At 40.6% G+C, this 15,788-nt stretch overlaps 1 protein-coding gene across 3 annotated transcripts in view; it reads right to left on the bottom strand.

Moving 5' to 3' along the window:
- DAB1 (DAB adaptor protein 1) overlaps positions 1-15,788 on the bottom strand; it is a 1,206,834-nt gene that overhangs the window by 282,810 nt on the left and 908,236 nt on the right. For all 3 annotated transcript variants that reach the window (XM_037827102.1, XM_037827103.1, XM_037827104.1), the window contains one exon: positions 1,514-1,716. In XM_037827102.1, coding sequence (XP_037683030.1) covers positions 1,514-1,580 — 67 coding nt within the window. In that variant the 5' untranslated portion in view covers positions 1,581-1,716. The remainder of the gene's footprint in view (positions 1-1,513; positions 1,717-15,788) is intronic.

Genomic DNA, 15,788 nt, shown 5'->3' with positions numbered 1-15,788 from the left:
TTTCCTTGTAGCAGTTCTCCCTAGACCTGTTCTCTCACTCACTTGGTTTTCTTCTATTATTCTTAGACCATGATGCATAAAAAACAAGGTTTACAGTAAATTTTAGGGAATAAAACAGACTGCCTCCAAAATATTTGTTTCAAATCAACATCTAAAGCATAATTTATAGTCCTTCCTGGGGTTTTGGCTGTCCAAGCACTGCATACGTATTACACTTAACATCCTCCGTTCCTATAGAGTGTCAGACAAATGCCATCACAAAACATGACTGGGCAGGCACAGTGATGTCTCATACAAATCACTGCCTATACAAAGTGACCAAGGGCTTCCTGGTTTGCAAGCCCACACTGACAGATTTCCAGACCTGAAAGAGAGCCCTATTAATCCCCTTCTAGGAAGCTGAGAAGAAAGGGGAGGGAAAGAGCAAAAACCACAGGAAACACACACACACACACAGACACACACACACGAAGCAAGCAGTGGCTTAAATCTAATTACAACAGAGGGGGCAAACTTACTGAAAGGCATGGCCATAAAGCCATGAAACCAATTCTTTGGAAAACATGAAAAGTGGTAGAATTACTTTATCACCACACTATGCATGCCAGCCTTCATTATGAGATATTTGAGTGCCTCCTTTGTGTCAAGCACTAGTTTCTAAAGTGTTGGGAGTCAAAGCGTGAGCAAGAGGACCAGCTCTGAAGGATTTTACAGTATAGATAAAGAAAAACACAGGGGAACTTCAATAAAGTGAGATACAAGCAAATTGCTACTGAAGCAAAACAAACCAAAAGGGCACATATCCCAGTTTGGGGAGTAAGCAAAAGCTCCCCCAGGAGGACCTACTAAGCTCAAACCTGAAAATTAAGTCAGGGTCAGTCCAGAATAAGGGAGAACAACAATAGGAAAAGGATTTTCAGGCTAGGTTACCAGTCCAGTGGTTCTCGAAGTATGATTGCTCCCCGGACCAGCAGCATCAGATTAACCTGGGACCTTGTTAGAGATGCAAATTCTTGGATCCCACCCCAGAGCCACTGAAAAAGAAACTCCAGGGTGGGTCCAGCAATCTGTGTTAATAAGACTGCTGGTAGAGTTTGTGAACCACTGGAATTTGCAAAGGTGAACTACAATAGGCAGAAGGCTGGGAGGGTAAAAGAGGAGTGGTAGGGGTGTTTTTCAGGCCAAGATGTGGCTAGAGGGATAGGTGGATGGTCTATCAGAGGGTGCTTTATATATTATGAAAATTTTAGCTTTTACCCAGAGAATAATGGAGAACCACTGAAATGTTATACAGGAGTACAAAAAACACCAAAGAATGTTGGTGGCTGTTAAAAAAAATATATATATATATATATATATATATATATATATATATATATATACACACACACACACACACAAATACATACACAAACACACCATCATAAAGATAGTTCTTTGTATTATTTCAGAAATAAAGAACTCATTCCTGCACAGAAAAGTAGCCACCAAAAAAGAGCAAATTCATCTCTACCTTTCTTTTTGGAGTCTTTCTTGGTGCTGGTTTTCACAGCTACTTGAAGTTCTGTCTCAGTTGACATCCTACTAAATCCTTAGTCCACGTCACACAGATCCCGGGCCTCGGCCAGGCTCATGGAGGGCTCCTCTGCAAGGGAACGGCACCTCCCTTCAGGAACGACACCCAGAGCTGCGCATTTCATTCACTCTTTTTGAGTGCTGCAAATCAAGGGAAGAAAAAAATTCAGAATTAATCACTCTTTTGAAGTTAAACGGAAATTAGGAAAAAAAAAAGATCTGGTAAGCAGACGTACAAAAGCAGGAAAACCTTGGTCTCCACGTGTAAGCTGCTCATATGACTTCATGAAGCAATTGGCAGGATTTATACAACAAAGGGAATGAGAGGCCTATCTATAGGTAAAACTGTTTTCCAAACCAGATAACTCAAAATAGACCTTTAAAACACTGGATTTTCAAGAGGACCAAAACACAACTCTCTGTTTTCAATAGTTCTTATTTTCAAGCACTAGATGCAACCTAGAAAACACAGCAAAGGCATATTTTCTGGCCAGCCCCATGGAGACATTTCCAACGAGAAGGCACCCATCCATCAGCCAAGTTTGGTCAGAGTCTTGGCAGCCAAGGCAGATCATAGGGAAGTGACCTGTGGTCTGTCCCTCACTGGCAGGCATCAGAAAGGACATGGAGTTGACATAAAATTGGGCTCCAAGGGTAAGATGACAAAATGGGGCTGAGAAACTTTCCAGCGAGCCAATTTTAATGTCAGCTTTTCCCCCAGCTGGAAGAGCAGACAAGCATTTAATGTGGGGAGAGAAAGAAAAGAAAAGAAGCAAACCTACACACATTTCATTCCTTCATCCTTTAATAAATATACAATGCACACTACTAGGTAATATTAAACTTGGACTGTGCAGGGAAGAGAATAAGGATATTAATGATTTCAATTATCACTAGTATTTACTATGCACTTACTATATACTATGCCGTCAGCTACTATTTCACACACATTATCTCATTCATTTAAATTAAATGAACATATTCTTAGGTGGCTAGTCAATAGTTTTTCCAAGTGACTATCTAATAGTTTTATCTTGAGAGTTCAGTTGGAAATAAACATTTCACCAGTTATCCACTTTGAAAGAATATTTTTTAAACGCTACTAGAAATTGGTTTTAAAACTGTGCACCCAATTCCTAGCTCATCCTACAGATCTAGAACTGCTTAATCTAAAATGGCTGACCTAAAACACCACTTTCTGCTCAAAAAGAATAATGACCCAAACCTCTCAATCGTGACAATTAAAGATGAATTAACTAGAGAATCTAATAAAAAAAAATCACATAAAATTATAATAAGGCCTAAATCTGTAGAAACTCTTATCCAAAGATACCTAATTTGGTATTTTTTAAATAAACTAAATATTTTGTAAAAATACACCAGCCCCAAATGAAAGATGCATGAACTAGGGTATCTAAGGCTACAATTAAGAAAAATGAAAAATTATTTTCATAGAACAGCATCCCTGAAACCATACGCCAAAACTGAAACTACCCCTGCCACTTTTGTGCCACCTATCCATACCACCACATCGCAAATCCCCAACCACGCCATCCAAAAAGAGAACATTTCACAGGAGATGACAGTTCAAAACTCAGTCACATATGGGCACAATTGATTTTATTAATAATATTAATCACTTTATTTCAACAAACATTAATTAGAATCCACTACAAGCCAAATACAAATACTTCCTGACTTGTTCATGCCAACACACAGTAACTACTCAACCACTCTGACCCCAGGTACATAGTCTAGGCTGATTCTTTCCTCTAAGCAGCTCACAGGCTAGCAGAGGTGTCAGTCATCGAAGGGACTGCAATATACATGACCAGAACTAAACCATGCATAGTGGGGCACAAAGAAGCAAGTGTTCACCTTTGCTCAGTAAAGTCAAGAAAGCTTCACAGAAAAGCCCTATGCTGTGGGATCCTGAGGAAGCACACTTCTGTCAAGGGGAAGATAAGGGAAAGACTAACAAGGTGCCCAATAAATACAGGTTTAATGAATGAACAAATGGTTACTTCAGGCAGAAGGGCCTGCATGTGCAAAGGCCAGGAAGCTTGAAATCAACAACCAAGCTAATCAAAGGAAACACAAATCGAGCAGGGAGGTGAAACATAGATTTTCTGGTCCCTCCTTTATTAAGATGGCCTCTGTCCCTCCTTAGGTTATGACCTCCTTTTTTGGCCAAACTTCATAGTTTCAGCTACTTAGAGCCACACAATATTGAGGAAGTTATCAACCTCTTTTGCCTCAGTTTCGTCATCTAGGCAATGGGATAACAGTACCAACTTCATGATGTTGCCATGGAAATTAAATACACACATAAAGTGTGTTTGGAAGAGTGTCTGGCATACCTCCTTGGAGGCACTTAATAAATTTCAGACACCAGTAGTTCCCCATGCACTTGCCCAAGATCACATGGCTGGTATGTGACCACAAGTCCATTTATAACCTCTCCCTTACAAAGAAGGAAACTGATGCAGGTGAAGTCTGTTTTCTAAGGACTCATTGCAGTAAGTGGTCAAATCTAAGATCTTTCCATCATGGTGGTCTTGTACACAGTAGGTGCCTAATACACAGACTGGTAGAGCAAAAGGATATGGATTTTACACAATTTCAAGGATTTGTTAAAAGTCAGAGTATAAAACTGGATTGAATTTGAGCAATTTGCTCCTCTTCAATTTTATAAACCATGATATGGCACATCTCTCTACTCCATGGGTATCTCTAGAACCACTTGTTTGACAAAATGTGATTGTGTTCAAGTGTTATAAACATTACTTGTGAATTTTTGAAGTATATCCCTATATCATAATGAAAGGAAATCAGCACCACTCCTAATAAAAACTTAAATATGGAAGCTGTAGTACAGAAAGAACTTGAGAAATAACCATCTCATGGACCCCAGCAACCTCTTTAATTTTCCCAAAGCCAGAGGTTGAGCAAATCCTGTGAAGTAGCTCCAAATTATTTAGGAAATTCATTTCTTTGTAATTAAGGAGATTAAAGTCCTCCAGGGCCAGAAACCATGTGACAACTAAAATCATTATTTCTCCCAGTAAAAGCTGTGAAACCCTATCAGTTAAATTCAGGCTCGCCTAGAATTTTGAAATGCTTCAATAATGTTTCCTTGCTCCACACAATCTGCAGTAATTTAATATTCCTGAAGTGTGTCAGGTTTTTTATAATGAGCTCTTCAAATCTAAATGTGAATTATGTAACATTCCACTACAGACATTCTGTCTGGTGAACTGCTTCTAAAATATAAAATTCTGTGTTCAGTGATGGGGGTGAGGGGCAAAAATACCAAACCATAAAGCAGAGAAAACAGATATGCTATTTTTTACAAAACAAAGCACAAAGGATTGACCAGCTAAAACAGAACAAATGCAAACTATGATGCAAATTTATATTCTTCCCCTCACACCGTCCCTCTCTTCATAGGATCCTACAACTAATGTTTATCAAAGACTCACTTTTTGCCAAGTACTCTGCTATGAGCTTTTCATATATTGTCTTATTCAATTCTTTCAACAACTTGAAGAGTAGGATATTGTTATCTTTGTTTGACAAATGAGGAAACTGAGGCACAAACAGGTTTAATGGCTTACCCAAGATTACATAGCCAGCACAGCACAGGGCAGGGTACAAACCACTCTTTTCCCCAGCATCACTCAAAACCCTTCCAACTGGTCCCACAACCTGCTCTAAGCCTAGTGTGGTACACTAAGGATGCTGTAAATTCCTGTCTAAATGGACAACCCAGCACTAAAATTCAGACAAAGAAGGTTTCTTTCCAGAACCAGGCATCTGGTTTTGTGTGGCAGCAAATGCACAGTGGATTAAAATCTGTACTCCACCACCTGCTGGTTTTGTGATTTGGAGCATTTTACTCAGCTTCATCCGAACTGAAGAGCACAGAAAACAGGCCATTTATTATTAACAAAGCACAAGAGTTCACAATAGCACAGACTTTGAGAATCCTCAGTTTCCTCATCTGTAAAATGGGAGTAATACCACCAAATATGTAACTTGGTGGAATAAATGAGATTTTAGTACTTTAAAAGCCTAGCTCAATCCATAGCAGGCTACCTTTTGTGTGTAAAGAACAGTATTTACCAGAAAGTTGTTTTCCTACATGGGGAAAAACCGGATGGATGGGTAACCAGGTAGAAGAGATATGGGAGAGCATGACACTTCTTGGAGTGGAGATTTTTTGGATAATTGTCACTTTTGGAAGCATGTTAATGTTACACCTATCAGAAAAAAATAAAATTATATCAACAAGGATGGAAAGTGGGAGAAAAAAGCCTAAAACTGAAAGCAAACACATTTATCAAATAAATATCATAATCACACTGAAGAGGTTGGGGAGAAAAGAACTAAACCAAATAATCGATGAACACAGACTTTGACTGTTTACACTCAGTCTTGAGCAAGGTTGGGGTAGGGGGAACTGCAAACAAATCCCAAATTCTCTTTAGTAGGCTCATTTTTTGTACTGTCACGGGCAAGGTAGTTCTGAAACTATTTGAGATTTATTTCAGTTTTGAGCAAAGGAGTAAATGTGTTATGTTGTTGTAGTCAAGGTTCTCTATGCAGAAGAAAAGAGGTTTACATACGGAGAGGGGAGAGGCAAGAAAGAATGCTGTGGAGATGGAATGGAAATTGGAGGTACCAGAGTGAACTCATGATTTATAAAATAAAATTTATATTTATAAAATATACATACATATGTATATGAATATATATGTGTACATTCATATGTGTGTGTGTTTATATGCATATATTTCCATGCATATATTTCCAGGCACTATCTCCTGAAAGAACCTAGAAGCAAAGATACCCCAGAACAATAAGGACACCTACTCTCCAGATTTTGGTCTCTAATACCATTCCCCAGTATAAGGACTCAGGAATTCCTGGAGATATGGATGACTGCAGAGCTGGGGCAGGGCAGGTGCAAGATGAACCTGAAACATCTTGTTATTCCAGAAAGTAAAAAGTGCTAAACAAATTCTTTTTTAATATGTTAAATGTGTCACAAGGACACAAGAGCATCTTGAAGGGGATTCCCATCAGCCTAATCTGGAACACCTTAAGTGCCATTATAATTAAAGATGACAATAAATAATAAGTCATTAAAAAAATAAGAATCCATGAATCCATAGTAGTAAGAGACAGAAAAACAAATGCGGAGAAAAGGGAAGGCTAATTTGCTTTCAGAATTCCCAGGTTCTGGCAGGTCTATCAATACAGAGGGAGTATTGGAGTCATAAAATCATCATTTTAACAACCAGAGTAAAGATTGGGCAGGCAAGAATAATCAAGATGCTAAGGAAATTCTTCTGAGAAACAAGATTTTTGCAGATTTTGAAGTGTCTCCTCACCTATTGTTACTGAGCTGTGAGGGAAAAACTAATGATTGTAGAGTGAGTGTCTATTAGGCCATCAAAATTAACAGCAACAAAGAAGGAGAGAGGGATAGCACCTGAGGCTCAGAGAACATAACATCCCTTATGTATTGTTATGCAGTATTCCAGCCAAGGATCTAACCAGATCATCCTTCAAAAAAAAAAAAAAATGGGAGTGGAGGCTATAGTCTTCAGAAATGCTGTAGAAGACAAAGAAAGGCTGGGGAAATGTTTCCAATTAAAGGAAACTAAAAAAGATGTAACAACTAAATGTAATACCATACCTGGAAAGATCCTGTACTAGAAAGAAAAGAAATGCTGCAAAGGAAATTATTGGGTCACAGAACAAATTTTGAATGTGAATGGTAGATTAGTCCAAAATATTGTATCAGTGTTCAATTGACCCAAGTTGATAACGCCCTGTGGTTATGTAAGAGAATATTCTTATTGTTAGGAAATAAACATGGACTATTTAGGAGTAAAGGGCTGAGATATGTGCCTCTTATTCTCACATGATTCAGGAAAAACTATCGTATATATGCATATATGTATATTTGTATATACATAAAGAGAGAGAACACATGAACAATAAAATGGGATAAGACATTAATCACAGGCAAAACTAGGTAAAGCGCAAAAAGTGTCCTTTGTATATTCTTGTTCTTGTACTTTTTCTTATAAATTTGAGGTTATTTCCAAATAAAAAATTAAAAACAGCCTAGCTCAGATTCCAGCACTTAGAAGGTACATTACAAAGCCAATTCTGGCCTTACATTTCTTCTAAGTTCAGACCCATTCCAGTTCCCTAGATGGCATGCTTTCTAACTCCCAAGGTTGGTTGAGTTTAAAATTGGTTGATGACTGTCGGTTCTTACTATAGATTGCAACTTCATCCCTGTATCTGCCCAGACTGCCTGACTTGGCAAAAGCTGTTGAACCTGCCAAAGCTGCTGGGTGTGGGTTTCCTTCTTCCTGAGCTTTGGACTTTCTCTTCAGACTATGCCTCCATGGCAGGTGTCTTCCCACTCAGACTTTTCAAACACCTGCCCCATGGGTCACCGCACATTTCTTTAATTACTCAATCAAAGTAGGCATTACTCCCAGAGATGGTCCCTCTATCTCTGGGACTGTGATATTAGCCTGTCAATCTTTTTTTTTTTTTTTTAAATATGTCAAGGACCATCTGATCTGATCTAGGCCATTTGGAAAATGCCTCAAACTCCTCCCTTCTGCATGCCAATCTTCGCACCTGTTCTTTCCAGGGACAAGAAAATAGGAATGAGGGAAGCTTGGCTGGAACCCAATGCCAGCACTTGTTAAAAGCTGCTGTGGGTGTGAGAGATGCAAGCAGCTGTAGGAACTTTTGGCAGAATGACATTCAGAGACGCTAATAAAATACCACCATCCTCAGCAAATGTAGAGCCATCATGTTTTGACCAAACCCTTCAAAAAAAATAACTGATCAAAAGCATCCCTGGTTTTATTCCTCTGAAGGCCACAAAACTGATAGATTATCAATCTTACTCTAGACCCAACCAAGTCATCTTGCCACAAGAGTGTGGTACCAAACAAGAGGAAAAAAATCACAGATGTGGGAGACATCTCTTGATTTGAGAACTCATCTTTATTATGTTACCTTGTTGGTTATGTTTACCCCACATTATGAAAAAGAATTCCAACCAACTTACAAAAAGCCATTCTCAATAACAGAATAAAATAAATAAGTGAGGAAACTGGAGTGAAGGGGAACAGGGGCTAGAAATGAAGGTGAAGGCAGAAGCAAGGAGAAAGCATCAAATAAATAAATAAATAAATAAATAAATACTGTACAGTTGCAGAAGATAGGTTATAAATCTGGCTGAGGTTCCTGGTGGCCAAAGCAAAGAAAGAAATATGACCAGTTATAGGTTTCACCAAGTCCATGCTCAGAAAAAGCCTTCTCTTTTCTATTGACCAGAAATGGAGAATGAAGAGGACCTACGGAACTTCATAACTTCAATACTGTGTGATACTATGGATGTTAAGATCAGCAATGTCTCTACAAAAACTCCATCAGGGAATTTTCAACATCCCATAACTTATCCTGAGAGCATAGTACTAAAGCCTAATTTAGTAGTAACAATATTAAATAGAGTCAAAATATGTGGCCCAAGTTCATTTTAACACTCTTTAACAACACATTATCTTTTTAAAATTTATTGAAAAATAAACAAGTGGGATCTTGCTATACAGATTTCTAGTGGTCTGGCTTACTTACGATAAAATCTAGAATAAACAAACTACATAAACTATTTATCAATTTGCTCACCTGTGAAATTGGATAGTGCTGGATATAACTCATGGGATTAAATGAACGGGAATAAATAAAAGTTACGTGGAAATATTTTTGTAAAAATAAAACGCTACAGTCCAGAAGACAGGCACTGTTATTCAGGTATCAGTCAACCATCTGCAAAGTGATGATGGGGGAACAAAATGTGTTACTTTAATCAAACCCCAAGCTAACAAAACTCAGAACCAGGTTTTAGCAATATTAAAGGAATTAATGTGACAGCAACAAGGCAAACTTAGGAACATTTCATTTAACTAATGGATCACAGTTTCATTAGGTATTTATAGCACCATGAAAATTCATTACACAAACTCTTAGGGTATCAGAAAAAATCAAAGGCACAAACCTAAAATAATTCCATTAGCATTTCCAATGCTTGTGGGCCCCACCTCCACCTTCTAAAATCCTCACTTCTGACTACAAAAATGTCTCACTAGGTGGCAGAACCTAAAGCAGTGAGCACTCTGAGGGGCTGAGTTTGAATTCTGCCTGATTCTGCCACTGACCACCTATTGCAGCCTTAACGCAGTTAAGCCACTTAACCACTTGGAGCCTCGTTTTCTTCACCTGTAAAATGGGGCTAGTAACTTTTTCTCTCTCTGGGTTTATGGAAGACCAAAATGAATGGAGCTATATAAAATGTTGTCACAGCTGCTTGCCTTGCATTCAGCTCACGATTCCCTCCCATCTCTCTTGCCCCATGTCTCACAGTCTTATTCCCCACCTATAGTATAGCTGTTCTGCCACAGGAATGTGTCTTGTCCATCTTCTGACTCTACTAGCCAAATGCACAGGGTCTTGCCCATTTTGTCAGCAGACCAACAAATATTTAAATAAGTAAATAAATTCATGTATTCATTTTACAAGTAGTTATTAAACATCTACTCTCAGGCAGACTGTGTGCTAGATGCTCAGCTAGAGCTGACTATGATACAGTCCCAACCTCAAGGAGCTCGAACTGGTGTTGGGGAGGCAGACAGAGACAAGCAATCATAGTGTGTTGTAATGAAAGTTGATATGACAGAAAACAGAGGATTCTTGGAGGACACCTGGGGCCAAATATGGGTGAGGGAGTGAGGGGCTTGGTTAGTAACTAGCACAGGGGAGGAAGGAGGACATCCTTGAATTAAGGTCTGAAAGACTAGCAAAAGTCAAATTAGGAAGAAAAGTCAAATTATAATGGCCCGGAAGAGAATTCATAACCAATTCTGGGAACTCAAACAGTTAAGCATGGCTAGAGAATAACAAGAGGTGAATCTGCAGGAGACAGAGGCCAGGGGGTGGCGGGCCTTCAGGCCATGCTAGGGAGGAACTCAAACATGACCCCAAAGACCCTGCAGCCTCCAAACCAGAGGCCAGAATCCCAGGGAGCACTAAAGAAAATCCACTCGGGTGAGAAAATAAAACCTTGCAAAGTCTATTTTAATGGTTTATTTTTGTCTAAAAATATATGAAATAGCAGTAGTAATATTTTTATATATTTATATAGAGAGTTCATACATAAAAATTCATAGCCGGGTGCACGATGCACCTCAAAAATTGTTCATTGATAGGGGGTGACTTCTAACAAATGATGGGGGAGCACCACACTGGTTGGACAGGGGACTAACTGACACAATTTAGGTTCTTTCAAGACAGCACTAGGCCAGGGTTGCCCAGGAACCGGAGGCCAGCAATACTGGGGGGACAGGGAGGCCAACGGGGAGACTGCTACATCCACTGAATTCACAAGCTCGTGCCCTTCAATTCTCCTTCCAAAGATATCCTAGATAAATGACTCTTCAGGAAAAAAGGTGAAAAAACAAACACCCTCAACTCTTTCAGAACACAGCCATTCAATCACAGGTTCTGTAGGTCAAATCAATTCAACAGGGATTTCCTAAGCACCTACTACGTGTAAAGCAGCCCTTCACCCTCCCCCCACCCCCGAGCTGGATGCCGGAAGTAGAGAGAGTCAAGGCAGGCCATTGCTGCAGCCTCCCAGGGCAGAGACTGGCCCCAGGCGGCCACCATGCCAGTCCCCCAAGGCTGCTCTTCAAGGGCCACCTCCCTCAGCTGCGTTGGAGCCCCAACGCCTTCCTCATTTTAACGCCGCTGGCCGGACGAGGAGGCGGGCACACTGTTTATCTGCTCTTCAGGACTGAACGCCCTCTACTATCAGCCTTGTTTCCTCCACACTGCATTTGAGCAACACAGACTTATTGCTATTCCCTAGGTACCTGGTAGAAGAAAAGACAAGTATTTAATGAGGCCCTCCCGGTGAAGGGGAGTTTAAGATAAACAAACGCCGTATGTGGCAGCTTCACCTGCTGATTTACCTAAAATATATGCCGCCATTATTTACTCTTCCTTCCACACGCTGCATTTCATTATCGTCAATGGTGACAGAGGAAAAGAACGGAGGCCAAACGCCTGTAAACAGCAAGCCGCGTAAGCATGCAACAGTTGTCCCCAAGCTCTCTGGCTGCAAGAGTGGACCTGGGCAGGGCTCTCGGGCCTAACTGTCCACACTCCAGTGACCGTCAGCACCAGAATGGTGGTCAGTCTGTTCTTCCTGCCACAGCCCCTCTTGTCACCAATCCAGGTCACTGCCAACAGAGGCCACCTTCTCCCCACCAACAGGTAGGAGGCAGGCTCTCTTCCATCACTGACTTCTATTTTTCTTCTGAGAACTCTACCTCAAACCTCTCTCTCTTTTCAAACATCAACTTTTTATCACCTTCCTCTTGAAAAATAAGAGGGCCCTATCTTTCTTTGCTTTGCTAATGATTTGCTAGTTCCATCTCAATTACTGTAAAATGGGCTTCATGGATGGCTCAGATTTCTCCACAAAAGGATGTGCACGTGACAGGAAGGAACCCGATTTCCACAGTTATCTTCCTGACAAAAAGCTTATGCAACAGTGATAACCGTGGGGCCTGTGCTTTCCTGAAACCGTAATGGGGATGGATGCACAGACAAAGATGTCTTTGTTTGTTTCCTGATTTGTGAATGTATTTATTTCAACCATTTCAAACACACATAAAAATCCAATTAAACTTGGCATATACTGAGCCAATCACCAACATGCAAAGCTGTTTCCTCTCCATGAAATGCCCTCCTGACTGTTGCCCCATCAAACCCCTTCAAATATCAGTTCAAATTCCCCTGCACTGGGAAGTCTTCCCCAACCCGTGTGCATTCTTCCCCTTGCACACACTGCACCTCCATTTATGAGTAAATCACCAAAGTGCAGTGGTTCCCAAACTTTGATGCACACTGAAACACCTTGGGAATTGTAAAAGATATTGATGCTTGCCTCCCACCCCAGAATTCTGATTTAGTTGGGTATTGGGATGTTTAAAAGGTACTCAGGAAATTCTAATGTGCAGCAAAGTTTGGAAACCATGGGCACAGTGTTTAGGAGAAGCCACGTGAGCACATCAGTGCTGGCCTGACCTCACTCACTGGTCAAGAAGGGCTGGATAAGTTGTTTAACTCCCCTGGGCCTCAATGTGTTTACTACAACATGCAAGGACTCGAATAAATCCCACATATGGTTAGGGAAGTAAATGTGATTGTGTATATCAAGTGTTTATCACATAGTATTAAGTGCTGGTGGTAGGCAGAAAAATGGCCCCTGAAAGATGTCCATGCCATATTTGCAAGAATATGAATGAGATTTTGGACTTTTGAGCCGATGAGGTTTAGATGAGAGTTTGGATTTTGAATTGATGAGACCCTCAGGGACCCTGGGATTGGGTTAATGCATTTCATATGTGGGATGGATACAGATCTTGTAAATCACTGAGGGCCAAAGTGCAGACACTGGTAGGCAGAGTAAGATGCAGAGAGAGAGTCAGAAGGCAGCAAGGCTGTGCTTGAACAGAAGTTTCTGCCCCTGTAATTTCTACCCCTGTAAAGCTGGGAAATTGGCACCTTACCACTAATGGATGCTGAGTAGAATAAATAAGGTAATATATGTAAATTGCCTGGTACTAGAGGAGTTATTCATTACATTATTGTTTGCCTTCCCTTCCCCTTTAACTATTCATTTGCATAGAACTCTCTGGAATGAAAAGGGAGAAATATCCAATATTTATTTCCTACACCATATACCCATTGGTTATGCAATGCACACCTCTCTAAACGAATGAGGAAACAATTACCAAATCACTGTTCTGCCATGATATGAGATCTGATATGTTAACCTGACCTTGATGCTCCAGTCCAGCACATTCTCCCAAACTCACAACTCAGATCCTCACCATAAACTGAGAACCTGCAGCCTACAGGTTGGTGATGGGCCTTGGTCATCCCTATCTATCAAATTCCAATGCCACACCTCCTCACCTACTCACACTCAACCCACATTTTGAGGTCCCAGTAAGAAACAGATGACAAACTCAAACTAGGATACTTCCACCAGAGTTAATAAAGAGATTATTTACACAAGAGTGGACTGTGTTGAAGGGAAATCCCAAAGGAGAGTGCAGTATCCGAGGGAAAGAACAGCAGAGCTGTTATCTCTCCTTTGCCTGAAGGGATGACAGCAGGGAGATGCTACCAGGGCCAGGAGGGATCATGTAGAGAAGTTTGCCTTAAAAGGATCTCAAAAGGATCCTTAAAAGGATCTTGCTTTGGGTGAGCTCACTGCCCTCCCCTCTGCATGGGATCTGACTCCCAGGGGTGTAAATCTCCCTGGCAACGCAGGATATGACACCCGAGGATGAATCTGGACCTGGCATCCTGGGATTGAGAACATTTTCTTGACCAGAAAGGGGATGCGAAATGAAACGAAATAAAGTTTCACTGGCTGAGAGATTCCAAATGGAGTCGAGAGGTCACTCTGGTGGGCACTCTTACACACTGTATAGATAACCCTTTTTAGGTTTTAGTGTGTTGGAGTGGCTGGAAGTAAATACCTGAAACTATCAAAGCGCGGCCCGATGGCCTTGGCTCTTGAGGATGATTGTGTAGCTGTGTGGCTTGCGGGGGGTGACAGTGTGATTGTGGGGGCCTTGTGGATTGTACTCCCTTTGTCTGGTGTGTGGATGGATGAGTGGAAAAGAGTTGACGGCAACTAGGTGAAGAATGGGAGGGGAGGATTTGGGTATTGCTTTTTACTTTTATTTTTTATTCTTGTTTTTACTTTTTCTGGATAAGGAAGGAGTTAGAGGGATATATTGGGGTGATGAGTGCGCAGCGTGTGGTGGTGCATGAACAGTTGATTGTGCACCACGGATGGTTGTGTGGTGTGTGACTATATCTCAATAAAACTGAATTTAATAAAAAAAGGATCTTGCCTTGACCTTCAGTCAAGGGAGGCAGCAAGCCCAAAGCAACCCAGCAGGGAGAAAACCCAGGTCAAGAACACACAGACTTCACGCTCCTCTTCCACTCCTTCAGCCTTCTGCTAGGACACAGCAAATCCCAACAGGAAACCCACGGGCAAAGTGGCTATCATCTACACAGGTCAGCCTCCCGAAGCAAGGAGAAGGTGGAGAAGGGTAGAGTAGATCCGGACGGGCAAGGAGAAGACACCCAACTACAGAACCACAATAATATATCCCTCCTTCAAGAAGAATTTACTATCACGGCCCTTAGTCTTCAAAATTCGTAAGGAACTTCATGTCTGTAATATCTCCTTGTGACAAGGCACAAGGAGAAGAGAGAAAGATGAAGGGAGAAACAAAGAAAGGAAAATAGAACTACATTTGTGAGAACCTACTAGGTGCCATGTTCTATGCTGAGCATTGTACAATATACCTCGTCTCATCAAGTCTTTACAATCCAGGCAGACAGGTATTATCACCTCCATTGTGTAATGTTGGAAAATGACACAGAGAATTGATTCAAGGACTAGCTGCAGGTCCCATTTCTCGGGTGCATCCAGATCTAGAACCCAAGTGTATCTGACTCCAAATATCACATTTCTATGTGCCTTGCACAAATGGCTCATCTTTTATCTACTCATATCCAGTCCCTTGATGAGACTGAAGGCCACCTGAAGGCCTGATGGTCTTCTACTTCTCTCGCATCTCCCTTTGCCCCTATATTCCTGAGATATATGTTAGCTGAATAAACAAAATCACAAAATTGCCACAATCCTATTTTTTCTCAGTTTAAAAATAATCTGTTTTACCAAACACTCAGAAACTTCTTTTTCCTCTTAAAACAAATTTTTTTTTTATACACACATATCTCATATTGGGATTCACAACTCATCACTCCCACAAGAAATACCCCCAGGCTCCTTGTCTATTCAGGCAAGCACTGGTAAATTCAGAGAACAGTTTAATTTCTGTCTGCCAAGTATGAGGATTCTCGGTAGCTATCTCTTATGCAAAGTTTTAAAAGAAATATGCTCATTTACTTAAATATATCCAACAGCATTTTTAAAATGGACTCACTGGATTAGTCTTTATTACTAACAATAAAAAATAATAAAATGTATAATAATACAACCAGCTCCATATAAT

The sequence above is a fragment of the Choloepus didactylus genome, chromosome 2 (assembly GCF_015220235.1).
Source record: "Choloepus didactylus isolate mChoDid1 chromosome 2, mChoDid1.pri, whole genome shotgun sequence".
Taxonomy (NCBI): Eukaryota; Metazoa; Chordata; class Mammalia; order Pilosa; family Megalonychidae; genus Choloepus; species Choloepus didactylus.
The sequence above is the reverse complement of the archived record's forward strand: the minus strand, read 5'-3'. Positions and strand labels throughout refer to the sequence as shown.